This window comes from Chionomys nivalis, chromosome 17 (assembly GCF_950005125.1).
Source record: "Chionomys nivalis chromosome 17, mChiNiv1.1, whole genome shotgun sequence".
Lineage (NCBI taxonomy): Eukaryota > Metazoa > Chordata > Mammalia > Rodentia > Cricetidae > Chionomys > Chionomys nivalis.
Window position 1 is genome coordinate 29,944,899 of NC_080102.1, and position 16,076 is coordinate 29,960,974.

At 44.2% G+C, this 16,076-nt stretch overlaps 1 protein-coding gene across 1 annotated transcript in view; it reads right to left on the minus strand.

Annotated features, from left to right (window-relative positions):
* Positions 1–16,076, minus strand: part of Col22a1 (collagen type XXII alpha 1 chain) — a 212,628-nt gene that overhangs the window by 17,412 nt on the left and 179,140 nt on the right. The window contains 5 exon segments of the mRNA XM_057791877.1: positions 836–889; positions 6,117–6,170; positions 7,242–7,295; positions 8,094–8,138; positions 13,071–13,124. Of these exon segments, the coding sequence (XP_057647860.1) occupies positions 836–889; positions 6,117–6,170; positions 7,242–7,295; positions 8,094–8,138; positions 13,071–13,124 (261 nt within the window).

Genomic DNA, 16,076 nt, shown 5'->3' on the forward strand with positions numbered 1-16,076 from the left:
AGGACTGACAGAGCCTACATTGAAGCTCCTGGTGAAGATGACTGGAATTGCCATGATAGACACACGGTTGTAGTTGTCCCTGGACCAGCAGAGTGACTAACTGCTGTGACTAGACATCCTGAGATTTTTTTGGGTCTCTGGTCACCCTTGCTTCTACAGTCCTAGCAATTATCTGGAAAGCACTGGCTAGCACACTGTCCTGCCAGTTTTTAAATGACCTTTTATACTTGCAAGTGGCTCCTGAATAGATCTCAATCTAAGCAAATAAAAATATAAGCAGGCTTGGCAAGAAGAAAATTCATACCCATATTTGAACGTATTGAAGCCTATAATCCATTAAAGAGCCATCTGTTCCAGTGTGTCTCCCCATTGACCTCATATGAACCCCAAATCCAGAATCTAATCAGTGCCCACGACTCTACCTGCCACACTCTTTCCCCCACCTCCCACTGAACTTTCCTGCTCTCTACCCATGCTTCCCATCCCTCTTCCCAGGCTGCACATCACTTTGTTACCTGACATGCTCAAGGTTGCAGATGTGACCCTGCCCTTTATTTCAATCATTAGACACGTACTGTGAAAGCTTACCACATAATTTCTACATGGAATAGTTGAAGGTATTTATATTTTAGACAGTAGAGACTGAGCGACATAGCCAACTGTACGGTAAACTTTTAAAGAGATAGCTAGATACCCTGATTCTCTGGTTTCGGGGCTATTTGTACCATTTAAATAAGGATTCGTTCCCCAGTGTGTTCAGGGACAGAGAACAAACAAACGGTATTATAAAACCCTTGGCCTAACCACCATCAGGAAGCTGGGGATGAGCACTCACTGGGGCTCCTGGACGGCCAGGGTCTCCGGGGGCTCCAGGTGATCCGCTGTTACCCTGGTGGGAGAAACAGAAATATTTATCCTGCCAGTTCTCTGTGTCAGAGCATCACCAAGCAGGGCACTGGAACAAACTTGACTGCAGGTGGATGACTTAATTACACAGGCTGTTCTCGCTCGGGCTGGCAGAGCTCTCTGAAAACCACTTCATTTTGCAGAGGATGTTTTTCAACTTGTAAAAGGAAGCCATGATATTTAATTCATAGCATGATTATGGAATTAAATGAGTCCGTGGGCATGAAAAGGCCTAGCTCACTGACTGGTGCCCACTGCACCGCACAGTAAATGAGCAGGACCAGCTTCATTCATCCTTCCATTTATCTTTCAACTCACAGGCTGGGCTGTGAACAATACAGGCATGTAATGCAACTCAGCTCAGGAGTAGCTGCTTCCATCGGAAGGCGTGTCTGAGGAAGCAGCTCTGCCTGCTCTTCTCATTGCAAGCCCCCTCCCCTAGGGTATTATCACAAATGCAATAAATGCATTAAAGCACAAAGATACAGGGGGCTAGGGTACACATTGTAGGGTACACGCTGGCTTGCTCTGTCATGCAGTTAGGGATTGAAAGGATCACAGGTTCTAGGACTGAGGGTCTTGAATCTAGTATTCTCTAACTTGACAGTCATTTTGAGCATATTTATAATTTTGGAAAATACTTCTTCTCAATAAGGTTTCTCACAGTGGCATTCACCTGCAATCCCAGCTATTCTGAGGGTAGTGGCGGGTGGGGGAATTCAAAGACATTCTCAGTTACACGGTGAGTTAGAAGTCAGCCTTAGTTATATGAGACCATTTGTCAAAGTTAACACACACACACAAAAAAAATCCATTATAGAGTAAATATCAGGAAGCTGAAAAAGTCTCCTAGCTACCCACCCTGTCTCAATCCCAAATAAATGCCTATTGCCTAAAATGTACACCTCAACTCCTTCTGCCCACCATACTTCCCATGGGATGCTCTTTCTGTGCTCAGCTCACATCCCTGCCCTGAGTCTGTGACTTGTGGCTCTTATATCTCCAGCATGTAGTAAGTGACACACACTAGGGTTCTCTGTTTAATGGGAAGACTGAGAACATCACAGATATCTACAGTGTTAATCCTGAAAATGAAAGATTTGAATAAAGTCCTGTAACTGTGAATTGTGTATTCATGAAGGTATCAACATCCCCAAAACTTGATAGAATCCACAACCTTCAGCTGACCCTGGCCAGGAATCTCTTATATTACACACCAATCCCTCTTATAAATCATTCACTTCTCATACCGAATGCAAATGTCATTACCATTTTACATGTGGGGAAACTGAGGCATTGAAATGCTAAGCCACACACCCCAGAGAGAAGTGGAAAAGCTGAGTTCTGAGCATAGTCAGTACTGGCCATCCCATACTGTACCGCCCTCATTAAGCACGTGTCTGCAGGTCAGTAAACAGAAACACAGTCTCTAACTTTGGCCTAAAATGTGCCCGTGGGACCATGGGTATTCAAGCACCTCATCTCACCAGATGCACCCAGAAAACATGTAGAATAGCTAACCTTAGTTCATGAGGAAATCAAGACATAGGGGAAGTCCAAGCTCTGCCTGGGATCTCAGCTAGTGAGTACAAAAATGGAAGCCCTGAGCATTCTTTCTGATTGGCAGGCACACTCAGACCTTCTAGTGAGTGCTGCCTGCTGCCCCTCCCTATACTCCCTCCACCCACCAACCCATCTGTGTCTCTCTAAAAATATGTACTTTGGCTCATCCCTATGGAAATGATATCTCTCCTGCTTCTTGCTCTAGTCCTTCTTTGCCTCTGCGGAAGGAGGAGGGGCCACCAGACAATAGCACATGGTGCCAATGCTAGTTTTGGTAGCCACCTGTTCCCTGTAAAGTTTGGTGTTTTGATGTTAGGACTAGGTCTTCTCTGAGGCATAGAACCACTCTATCTGTCTGTCTGTCTGTCTGTCTGTCTGTCTGTCTGTCTGTCTATCTATCTATCTATCTATCTATCTATCTATCTATCTATCTATCTATCTGTCATCTATCTATTTACCATCCTCTAGCCCCTCTGGCCACTATGCTGCCCATGAATAGAGGATGTAGTCCCCTTCCCAAGCTTCTGTTCTCCAAATTTCTCTTCAAGCCCCTTCCTCCAGGACAACCTTTCTGTCAAGACAATTGAGTCCACAGACAGTTAAGGTAGAGTCTTAAACTTCAGACTCTTGGTCCAGACAGCTTGAGTCCAAAGACTGACATCAGCTACTGACGAGATGTATGCTATTGGGCAAACTATGAGCATCTCTGCATCTTCATTCCTTGTCCTTGCACAGGCAGATTCATACCATGGTTTCATAACTCAGAAGTGTTGGGAGGAAACCAAATGAATGACATCTGTGCTTTGTGCAACGAACACCCCATGTTTCTCTGAAGCCGGTGGCGGTGAGACAGCAATCACATGAGCCTTACCCATCCCTGTGTGACTGCAGATTTTAAAGAAAGCAAAATGGAAGTTTGGGGGTTATATACAAATATACAATTACCACAACATGAAAAAAATTGATCTCCAAATATGATCATATGCAAGAGAGGTTACTCACACACCACTCACACGTGTTGTGCCTAATAGTGACCTCAGAAGCATGTAGTGGAGCTGAAAAGTTCACATTTCTGAGTAATACCATAGCCATCCCACTGTCACAGCATGGCACATGACAGAGACATGAGCAATGGCATTGGGCAAATGACAGAAACAGGTATAAACATGCCACAAGCTGAAATGATCCATGGAACATCACACTTGCCAATGACAATCAATCACTGCACTGGTTTATATGTTTGAAATGACACATTTCCATCTTTTAGAGTGCACTTTTATTTACCAGAAGCAAAGTTTACTGTTCATAGTGTGCTAAGTTACATGCACAGCTGCCTCTCATTGGTCTCCCAGGCTTTCCTCTATACATAGCACTGAACATCTATCTACTTCCTATCTTTGCTTACACTCTGTGGATTTGCTTAGGCGTATAAATGGGAATGAATAAATCCCCAAATATCTACCACCACGTGGAATATTGTATGTTAAACTCACATGTTGAAACGTTAGTGCCTAGGCCCTTGGAATTTGAATTTGTTAACAGAATCATCAAAGATGTAATCAGTTATGTCAGCTTATGGTATAATAAATTAGACCCTTAATTCAATAGGACTAATGCCTAACAGAAGGAGAATTTGGGACACACGCAAGAGCACATGCACACACAAATACATCACATATACAGGAAGAATATTCCATGAAGACAGAAGCGTAGATGGAGTGATACCTCTCTCTAAGCCAAGGTTTGTTATTATAGTCAGTCAACTCTAATATTGCTGCTGTAAGGACCAGCCTTCAGCAACTCAGATATTGAGGGAAATCCAGAGAGACAGTGAACTAATCAATCCACTTGACTTTTCTATCTGAGGGAGCAAAACTTAATTCTCTGGGGCCAGCAAGGGTGTCAAACTTAACTCTCAAGGGGTGACAAAGAAAAAAAAAGGAAAACACACACACACACATCTCCAACATGTCAGGATCTCTCCTAGGGTGCTGATGAATGGCAAGCCTTTAGCAGGTCAGAGACACTGAAGAAGAGATGCAGAGCAGGCAAGCTACTGGACAGACAAACAGACACACGAGGACTTTCCTGAGGCCCCAAGCTTAGTTCTTTATTTTATTATTCTTTCTGTTGCTTGTTTTACTCTATTCTTTTTCTGTTCTGTTCTTCTACTCTGATTGTCCTGTCTGCTCATTCTTAATTTTTCCTTCTAGCTAACTTTATTTTTCCCTTACAGCTTATATACCCCAGAAAAAACATATTTCAAGCAGTATGAAAATTACAATGTGGTTACATTCTGTTTTTCAAGTGAATGATTACAATGAATACAATGTTTTATATATTCCTTTTACGATTAAACATTTTACATATTACAGATGAAAAACACGTTGTCCCAAGAACCCACATACATTCATACCCAAGCAACTTGTTATCTAGATTAAGGATGTGTAAGTAAGCAAGGTATTTTTCTAAGTCAGTTCCTTTACTGGTAGGCTGCATTTTCTGGTTTCAAAGAAAGGACCAATCATTTTGTTATTTATCTTAAAAGGTAATCTAACGAAAAAAAATATTTTAAAAATCACAAATCTAAACTTTTATTTATGAAAAAGTCAGTTCTACTTTAAATCCTTAGGTTACACCCATCCAACAAGAGTATATACATCAAGAAGCTGAGAGCAAAAATAGGTACGAAGAATTAATCATCACCTTTGATCATCAACCCATCTTAGCAAGAAAGGTACATCAGCCAGCAATAGCCAGGCTGCCATTGGTCCTGTTCCCTGACCTTAGCAAGTCCCTTGTTCAACTATTAAAAGTGTGTCTTTATAAACTTTAAATTGATCCTGAAGACTTTCCACTTCAAGGCCATTAGCAAAAACATATTAAGCTGACCTTACTAACAACTCTACATCTGAATTCTTTCTAAGGGTAGTGGTTGAATCATTAATCTGCTACAGCAGCAATGGTTGGAAAAAAATCAATTACTATTATTGTCAGTACCAGTAACACTGCCTGGTGAGGGGATAGAAAACCCCTGAGAGTTTTCATACAAACCACAGACTATGAGAAAGGTGGCGACCATGAAGGCAGCAATCAGAGCTATGTTGAATAAGAGCATGAGTTCCTCAGGACACGTAGTCCTCATGGCTTTGCCTTCCAAGGCTCACTCAAGTGTAGCTTTCCCAACCACACAGTGTGTTCACTGAGCTCCAATGCCGCCTGTTGGTCCCCTCACATGGATGCTGACACCCTAAAAAGCTAAAGATGCAGGGATGCTCACCCTTGTGGCTGGTAACTAAATTTCCCTCCTCTGGTCTCCTTACCTTTACAAAGGTAAATGTCTCTATAGAAACTATCAGCTGTAGTACTTAAAGGAAACTCAATTGTGGCACATTAAACTGTGTAATAGACCCAAACTGGAAGTATGGCAGCTCTTGGAATCCCTTTGGGCAGACTGTCAGTGAGTTGTCTTGGCAGACATGTAGGAAGGTTCTTGGGACAAAGGGCAGTGGCTGTTTAGCATCCTCTAGGACACACAGCATCATTTTAAAGCAATATATGCACCCACACCAGGGTAAAACACCAAACATCATCATGGTAATAGCTTGGTTGAACTGTGCAGCAAGTTAATGTCAAAGAAAACTCACCGGTGGGCCCCTTGGTCCTCTGGGACCCTGTGGTCCTGCAGGTCCAGTGTCACCCTGGAACAGAGAGGAATCTTATAATCACAGAGTTACATGTCAGATCACCAAGGTCTAATTTGGACCAGATTTCACCAACAGACACAGGAACCCAGTACTGTGTCCAAACACTTTCTTTTCAATGCCAAGAACTTCAAACATGCACCATTTTTTTTTCACCCACATGAAGGATGCTTTTCAATTCACATTTGTAAATGAGTATGTTTATTTACTGATGTAGACAGAGGTCACCTGTTTCTCTGGTCGTCACTCAACAGCACCACCCACACAGTGTCTAGGGAAGTCTCACAGGCTCCAGCTACTCAATGGGTTTTATAAGTATGTCTTAGTTAGGTTCACCATTGCTGTATGGTGAAATACCATGACCAAAAAAAAAAAAAAAAAAAAAAAAAATTCAGAGAGGAAAGGGTTACTCTCTTTACTCTTCCTTATCACAGTTCATCATCCTAGTCAGTCAGGGTAGAATTGATACAGAGGCCATTAAGAAGTCCTGGCTGCTGGTATGTTCCTTATGACTTGCTCATCCTGCTTTCTCTAGAAGCCAGGACCACCAGCCCAAGGGTAGCGCCACCCAAAATGGACTTGGCCCTCACACAACCAATCACTACCATTCACAGTAATGGTAGTAATAAAAGGGGATGTGGTGCCGTAGTGTTGTTGATAATGGTGGCAAACACAGTGGTGGCAATGGTGGTGGCAGAGGTGAAGGCAACAGTGTGGATCTGAAATAATGGGAGAGAGCTTGAGGGATTCATAGTTACTAGTAACACCAAAAAGATCAAGAGATGGAGAAACAGTTTGTGGGAAACCATGAAAGGCCATTCAAATAATGTAAGCTAGATACAGTGGGTGCACCATCTGACACTAGACAAATCGGATGAACCCAGAAAAGCCTCCGTGAACTGTGAGATACAGGCTGACCCCAAGGATGAAAGAAGCTCAAGTCTTAAGGAAAACCAATTATGTGTCATTCCACGTCCTTCATAGAACTGCCACCTGTCACTTTGGAAGGGTTCCTAGGTGCCCCTCCCTTGTTCCTCAAGCACTGAAGGCCAAAGCATCCCAACTTACATCTTTTCCTGGTGATCCTTCCCTTCCAGGGGGGCCAACAGTCCCAGGTTCTCCCTAGAAACAAAAAAAAAAATTGCCATTAGGAACAGGACTAGTTTAGATATAGGCCACCACAGATAAATACATAGTATCTAAATATGTGGAAGAGATGCAAAGCCCCAGAAGGCTGACAGACAGAAGTGACCCCTCCCACACATAGTATGACAGCCTCTGAAGCAGCAGAGCTGGATTCCAGTAGAGGGAGTGGAGCCCTAAGTGCCTCCCCAACAGGAAGGACAGGAAGAGCACTGTATGGGTTGGGTGAACCTGTTGAGTCCCCTGTTACCTCTTATCTCTGGCTTCTCTCTACAGCTTCTCTCTGTCATGGTTATCCACAACATTCAAGGGATCCTACCAATGACCCAGCATTCCATTCAGTTTGGGGCATTTTGAAGAGGCAGGTATTAGAGAATAAGAAAAAGTTCGAGGGGCTACCCACCTGAGACAAGGCCTGTGTGTTAACATACACACTCTATGACCTGGGAAAGTCACCCATGACCTCTAACCTGAGTTTGTTCCACTGCAAATGAAGCCTAACACCATGGCTTGCTTCACAGGGCTTAGGGGACATGTGAACAGTCCACACAATACAGGTGACCTAAACTCAGGTTGCTTTGGATAGTTTGGCTGCATGTAATGTTGGGCCCAGAAGAACCACTGACAAGATTCAAACCAAGAGATGGGATGGCGCCAACCACTGTGACACCAGGCCAGCACATCTACTGTTCTTTCCTAAATAGAACAGCAAGGTGATGCCCTGCGAATCGTGGAATCCTCTCCCCGCTGAGTGTCAGCTCAGAGTCATCTACTTACCCGCAGACCAGGTGGGCCAGGATCACCTGTGTGTCCCTTGAAGCCCTGGAAGAAATACGATGAAGTTATGACTCTACCAAAGAATAGGCTGGGCAGCAGAAAGACAGAGAACTGAAAAGATGTCCTGAGTTATCCCATCGTCTGCTTGTGGCTAACCCTGTTACCTCTCGCTTGCCACTCATGTCAGGGTGTCAGGCGTGGGTAGAAGAAAATCAGGGAGAAAGGCAAGAAGCAGGGAAGAGAGAAAGTTTTCTCTATGGGGTCCCGCTTTGCGTGGTGATAGAAGCATCAGAAGTGCTCATTTCATGGCCTTGAAGCTCTGAAACATGGGTTCTGTTCTCACCATTGTATAAAGAAACCCAAGCTCAGTCCTGTGTATCACTCAGACAGTGAAGAGGTACCATGACTCACACACATGCCAATCTGAAATAGAGGACACCTCTCCATGGCCATTCTCAACACAAGGAGGACAGCAAACCCACAGAATCAAATTACCACCTGAATGCATCTACCAGGCTTCACTCTGGTTTCATCTCCTGATGATAGGAGCAAATGATGACACAACCAGGAAGCAGAAAGCACTAGGGGGAGGCTGTCCAAGGAGAACTTCATCTTAAAAGGCCCTACAGGGTATTAAGGTCACAACTGAGAAATATGGCTTGTGCATCTCCACCCACCATGGCCAATTAGAATGTAGTCTTCTGTCCTTTAGAGGATGGGAGAGTAGGAGTGGATAACAGAATGTGGTCCCTCTAGTACCAGTAGGGGCAGTGGGCGGAGAACCCCAGTCTAAATGGATGAAAATTTCTTCAGCTAGACCTGGGCTTATAACTGGGTCTCAATGAGAGTCTGTCTAGAAACCACACAGGAAGCTGTTAGAACATGGTAGTCATTGACGAGGAAGGATAAAAGAGGGAAACAAGGAAGAGTGGGGTGGAGTCATCTAAGTCCTAGATTCATAGTTTCGACTACTCTGTGTCATGCCAGCCGAAGAACGGGTTTTGACTCTGGATCCCTAAAATCACTATGGGTAAGAAAACAGAAATACTGAGATGCCTAGTCCTCTCTTTCCAACTGCAGATGCTCTCTGGGCCTCTGCACCGGATGTGCCAGGGCTGACCGTGGGCTGGGGGTACATCAGGTCTCTGCTCTCCTCTGCCGCTGTGGGACTCAAGTGTTTCACTTCTCTCTGCTAGGATTCGGTTTCCACACAAGAGCATGAGGATGAGACCCAGGTCTGTAGAGATGCTGTTTGGAATGAGCAGAACAAAGCTCTTCAATAACTCAGAACTCAGCAAGGTTCTGGGACCTTCTTTAAATGATCGAATTCCAAGGCCAGCTGGCTTCCAAGACGGGACTCTAACTTGCTCTCATTCCATAAACCCAGGACAAAAGCCCCAACTAGGGAAGCCCTACACTGCCAGGTACTGCTACTATTATGTCCGTTACACAGAAGAGGAAACAGGTCCAGAAGCACCCCCACTTTGGTCAATAAATGACAAAGGGAAGGACCCAGATATATCACTCTCCAAACTCATGCCACTCTTCAAAGCTTTGCTCTGGCTGAGTGAAGCCAACCAGAGGACCTTGTCCTCTTTCACCAGTTCAGATCCCTGCTACACTGCATCCCTGCCTTGAAATTCCCAGGGCAGAAGAGGGTCCAACTCCTAAGTCAGGATGCAGCAAATGCATCTCCCCAGCTGCCAAGGTATCCCTCTTCTTCCCAAGCCAGGAGCCACCTGATGAGACTGGACCTTTTCTCACCAGAACCACTTAGTTAGAGAAGAGACTGCCAGCCACAGTCAGCAACCGCTTGCCATATTTAATGTGCCTTAAGAAAGGATTTAAGGGGATCATCAATTTAAAGTATGTTTTGGAAAAAACAACCAGCCACTGATTTATGGTTTTAGTCTGCATAGGCCGAAGCCTTCATCCCCACGCCCGGGTTCCTCCTGCTGCACTCGGGAAAAGCAGGGATATTGGGGAAAATGAACATTGATTTTCATGTTTTGTTTCCTTTTTAATGAATAGTAGCCAGAGGATTTATTGATTTTTCAAAAGAAAAATAACACAAGAGAACAGAAGCAGTGTTCCAATCCGTTACTTCTCGGCAGATAATTGGATTTCAGGAGTTTCATTAAACAGCATTTTTTAAATTAAGAAATATTAAAAAAAAATCAACAGCATGAAGAGGTAAAGCACTTAAAAATTAAAATCTAGATAACATTTTTATTATTATAGAAAATTACCTGTATTTAGTGCACTAATTAGAGGGAGATTTAAAGCTACAACGCATATAACCATAGATGTTAGACATAAAGTAAGAAACCAGGGAGTGGGAAGGACCTCCTGAGAAAAGGAAAACAGAATAAATACGTAATTATGAATTAATGGGCTGGGGTTGATGGGACTGAGATGGAAGTATTAAAGGGAGGGGGATGAGGAAGGGCATATGGGGAGGGACAGCTAAAACACGGGGCCATTTGAGGGGTCATATGGAAAACTACTACAGTAGATGCTTCTTAAATACACATTATGTGTTATTATATATATATATATATATATATATATATGCTTCTTAAACTTTGTGTGTGTGTGAATGTGTGTGTGTGTGTGTAGTCTCAGGTCCTTGGCCACCTGAAGAGTATCAGCATGGGTTCGATCTCATGGAATGCACCTTAGACAGAATCAGATAGAGGCTGGTTACTCCCACAACTTTTGCCCCACTTTCGCACCAGCATATCATGCAGGTGGGACGCTGCTGTAGACGGAAGGTCTGTAACCGCCTTTCTCCTCTGGTGGTGTGCAGAGCCCCTTCCAGCACGTGGACACTAGGGGTGAAAGCTGTATATATGTATTAAAAATCTCAATGGAATCACCAGATAATGGAGGAGACAAAGCCCCAAGTAGATGTCTCTTACCACTGAATGCAATCTCCCGTAGCAGAATGGGTTATACCCAATTGAACTGTTATCCAAACAGACCCCGTGGACACCCTCCAAGCATCCCAGGCTATTGCCAAGGCTATGGGTTTCTCTCCACAAACTGATGATAAGACCCTACTGCTTAAGAAGCCTACACAACCACACACCTACACAATTCAATGAACACGGAGAAAATGACCTAGCAGCTGCTAGAGTCTTTGCCCCTAGTGTCCATGGTACTAGAAGGTGTTCCTCTGGTGGTGACCAGAGGAGAAAGGCGGTTACAAACCCTTCTATCAGCAATGGCGTCCTGCCTGCATGGTATGCTGGCACAAAAGTAAGAGCAAATCCATGCCTAATACTGCTTAGGTGGCCAAAAACCTGAGACAACATAGGCCCCAGACCTAGGGGAAAACCAAATACTACTGTTCTGCTAACGGAACATAGCAATCCAATGATTCCTAATGACATTCTATTAAACTCATACACCAGAGTCTTGCTCAGTCACTATCAGAGAAACTCCCTCCTGTTACAGATGGAAACAAATACAGAGAGGGAGAGACATTGAAACAGTCAGTCCCTATGAAATACCTCCCCACTGGGCTCAAGGAACTTAGTAGCAGAGGAAGCAGCAAGATTGTAAGAGCCAGACGGGATGGAGAACGCCAGGGAAACAAGGCCTTCTAGACACAACAGGGCTGATACACATAGGAACTCAAGAGACCATGGCAGCATCTACATGGCCTCCAGAGGTCTAAGCCAGATGGGGTCCCAGTGCTAAGATGGGAAGTGGACACAAGCCCCCATCTCTAGCCCAGAAGCTATCTCCAGCGGACAACCTCTTGCAAAGGAAAAATTAGTTTTCTCCAATGGAGGGGATATACACCACATTTCATGAGACCCATGCCCAGCAGTAAATGGCCAACACACAACAAAATCAGGGATATTTGAAGGATTTTTTTCCCTCACAATGTTTTCTGAGCATATTTAAAAAAAAAAAAAAACCTTATAGGTCCTTTTCTTATATATTATGGCTTCTGATTTTGTGTTTTTATGGAATTTCCATGTGTATCTCTGCATCTTCGGGTGTTTCTTATTCTCTCTCTCTCTCTCTCTCTCTCTCTCTCTCTCTCTCTCTCTCTCTCTCTCTTCCCTATTCTGCCTTCTTGTTTGGGGCTTTTTAGCTGCTCATTTTCTAATGAGAGGGGAAAAAGGTGTGGATTTGGGTGGGTGGAGAGGTGGAGAGGATCTGAAAGAAGCTGGGGGAGGGGAAACTGTGAATGGAATTTACTGTATTTTTAAATATGTATTTTCAATCTAAAAGGACAAATAAATAGAGAGGTTGTAATTTATTCAAGAAGCAATAAACCTGGTAATACAGTAAATGTTGACTGTCCTTTCTTCTGTTCCAGAATCAGAAGCAGATTATTTTCTTCTTTGCACCATGCTTGTCTTTCTTTCCAGTATCACCATCACCATAGTGTGTAGTTAGATGGATTTACACAACTGGAAAAAGGGTTAGGGAGGGCACTACAGGAAGGGCAGGAGATACACTTCCAGTGCAAAGTGCAAGCATGCATAAGGCCCTGCACCCCCCATTCCCAGCACTGCAAAACTCAGCATGGTGATGTGTGTCTGTAATCCCAGCAAGCAGAAGGGAGACGCAAAACCCGAAATCGAAGGTCATCCTCAGTGACGTGACATGAGTTCAAGACCAGCCTGGGTTGCATGAAACCGTGATTCAAAAGCAAGTAAAATAAATAAATAAATATTATTAAAAAAAAACCCTATAGTCAAAGCAAACAGAAATACAGAAATGACAGAAATGAAAACAAAACAACAAAACCCCACAAGCAAACAAAACACGCTATTTCCCTGCAGTTATTCAGAGTAACACTAACTAGCCTGAGATGGCTTACAATCTAGGGAATATAAGCTAGAGCAACCTTCAGAGAAAGCAGAGTTGGTCACACAAACACGAGCATACTGGACAGACTTCAGGAACTCAGAAAGCCTGCATACTTTCCTGGGGACAGCAGGGACAGGCACTTACCTGCGGACCTCTGGCTCCCTCTGCTCCTGCCAGACCTGGCTCTCCTGCCTTGCCCTGAATTGAGGAAGGAGAGAGTTAGGCTCCCATCTTTATGATCTTCAGACGTGTGGCTGCCTGCCCTTCATGCCACTGCGTTCCCACATACCACTTGCCAAGCAGGCGATCAGCCCTGGCCCCCGCGTTCCTAGTGTATTTCCTTTAGCCCAGCCTTTACAGTTCATCCAGACCTGATGTGTTCCCAGTTCTTCTGCTGTGATGATAGTATAAACCTTATCCCCGGTTAACCACTCAAGGGTCCCTTCACTGTCAGACTGCTCTGCCCTGATGAGAAACTACAAAACCATTTTAGTTATTACTGACTTGATTCATAAAACCACTTCAAGGCAGCTATGAACTATTATATTTTTTTCCAATGGCTACATTGAAGATCAGAGCAGTTTTATTTTATGAGACTTCTAAGGACAAAGCTAAAGAAAACCTCCACTTCCCGTCACGTAGGCAGAGGCTCTGCTGAGGCCACCAGGGGCACCACTTACAGGGGCCTGTGATCTGATTTAGACAGCCCTTTCCACACCCCATGTTCTCAGATACAAAGGAATACAAGGGCATTTCTATACAAAATTACTGCCTGCAGTTTGGCATAACCCCAGACACAACCAAGCCATGAAGAAATGCAGCTGAGATCCAGACAAATGGCTCAGAGGTATGGGAGAGTATGCAGAGGAAGAGGTGAAAGGGCACTGTTGGATGGACAGCTGGCCCAGTTCTGGATCTTTCTTCATGGTAGCTTGAAAATGGCCATGCCTGAACACTCTGCACTCGTTTTTATACAGAGTGAATTTTGAGGACTTACATGGGGTTCACATTACAGGAGAAGGGAGAGGGAATGGGAATGGGGGCACTCTTAGATTTAAAGGGAAATAAAATGGCTTTCATGTTATCTTTCTTGTGGCTTTCTGACCCAACTTATCCAAGTCCAGTTGTGAGATGTTGGGTGTCATTTCCTCAGGCATCTGTTTCTGCCGTTTTAACTTTCAGATGGTCCACCCTTATAGGTCTTGACCTTGCCCCATCATCAAGATCATTGTCACTACTAGTCTAGTTGCTAGCAGATAAACAGCCAGTATCAATGAAGAGTTATTCCTGCGTTAGTCATAATTAAAGTGTGTCTGGAATTATGATGAATCCTCACTGGGAACCATCGGAAGATACCTTAGGAAAACCACAGGGGTAGAGGGAGGTTAGGTCATCTATTCAAAGACATACATCGAGGGCTGAAATTGAAAGGATAGCTGAAACTCTGCATTTCATCCTAAACAACAATGGATACTCAACTTTATCTTATTTAAATGTTAAACAATTCAGAAGGCTTCATATCTGTTATCTATACAATGTTATCTATACTCTGAAATGTTCCTCCATCCACTGGGCTATCATCTACCTCTTATCTGCCCATCCATCCATTTCTCCATGTATGCCCCTCACATGAGAATGGGTCAAAGTGGAGAAGCACCATGTACTAACTACCATCATCCTCAGACAAAGGACACCCAGCGCAATAGAACATGCAGATAGTCTCAGTGTGCTCCCGACAGCTTCCCAGGAGACTCACAGGAGCCTGGATATCGGCTGGTTCTAGAAGTACCACTCACCAGCCTGTCTTTTATGACTTCTCCTCCCCATGGTCCATTTGTTCCTTCACTCTATGGACTCCACTTTGTAGGATACCCTCCTGACATGAGAGCCTCTACCTGTAGATCTCAGGGGATCTCAGACTCCACCTACCCAATGACAACTTCCTCCTAACACAGCTCAGGGTAACAGACTATCAGGATGACTCTGTAGTGAAATTCCACAGCAAACTGAAGAGTTCAGGGATACATAACTCAGGGTCTCAGAGTTACTGAGTCTGACCTGGTCCACGAGAACCGGCTACCTCCCGTGAGATCCTTGACTTCCTGGAACAGTCTTGTATCACAATGGCAGTCCCCGGAGCAGGCATTCAATGAACTGATTGAATGAAGACTAGTGACCCTGCACTAGAGGGACAACTTCTAGGGACGATGCTCATTCAGCACAAAGGTGGGTCCTAGTTCTGAGATCTGAGCACTGAGTTCTGGGTCAGCCTCAGAGACACGATTCTCAGGGACTTGACTCAGCAGCTGGAGAACCTTGGTCCAGCTATTAGCCTCTGTGTATCCTGTTTCCTCATCTAGGGACTAAGAGCATACATAACCCCAGGCTTTTCTGGGATTTAAATTGGAAAAGGAGTGAAAGGCTTGGTGCTCCAGGCCCTGGGTAGTCCCAAGAACGCCTCTCATTCCCTTGTGCACCCCCCCCCAATCCCTCCACCCTCTGTCTGCCATCTGCCTCTTTGGGCAACTCCACAGAGCATCCCTTTTGTTCTCCCTGGGAAGGCTTTTTCTTTTCCCCTCAGCAGTGAGCCTGGGCTGCTGCAACCGACAAAGGGTATAAAATGATGAGGAGAGTGCTTTGGGCAAGCTGTGTAAGATTTGGATTGAGTCATAACAGTTTACGGCCAAGTAAATTAAACAGATCATGAGCTCCGCTAGAAAAAAATAACTTATGTAATACCACTTAGCGGCTGCAAAGGCTCCACAGTTCTGACCTCGCCAGCATTTAAAATGGGGCAGTCGCAAAAAGGACCTCACTAAAATAATTAAGAGTTAGCAAAATCTGGTGCGCTGTGCATTTTTCACCTCATTTGATCTCCAACTACTAGCAAGCTAGGATATTACCCTCCATCTCACTGAAGAATTCTGAAGCTCAGAGAGGTTATCCGACTCACCGAAGGTTACACAGCTTATGAGGAGGAATGCCAGCTAGCATCTAGCGCCACTTTGCTGCTGAGACTGGGCACAACATGATTTAATTTCTTATATTAAATTTAGTTCTATCAATAAGTTACACATAAAGATTGCTTTAAAATATAAAAAGAGGGACTGGAGAGATGGCTTCTTTGTTACGAGCCCTTGCTGTTCTTCT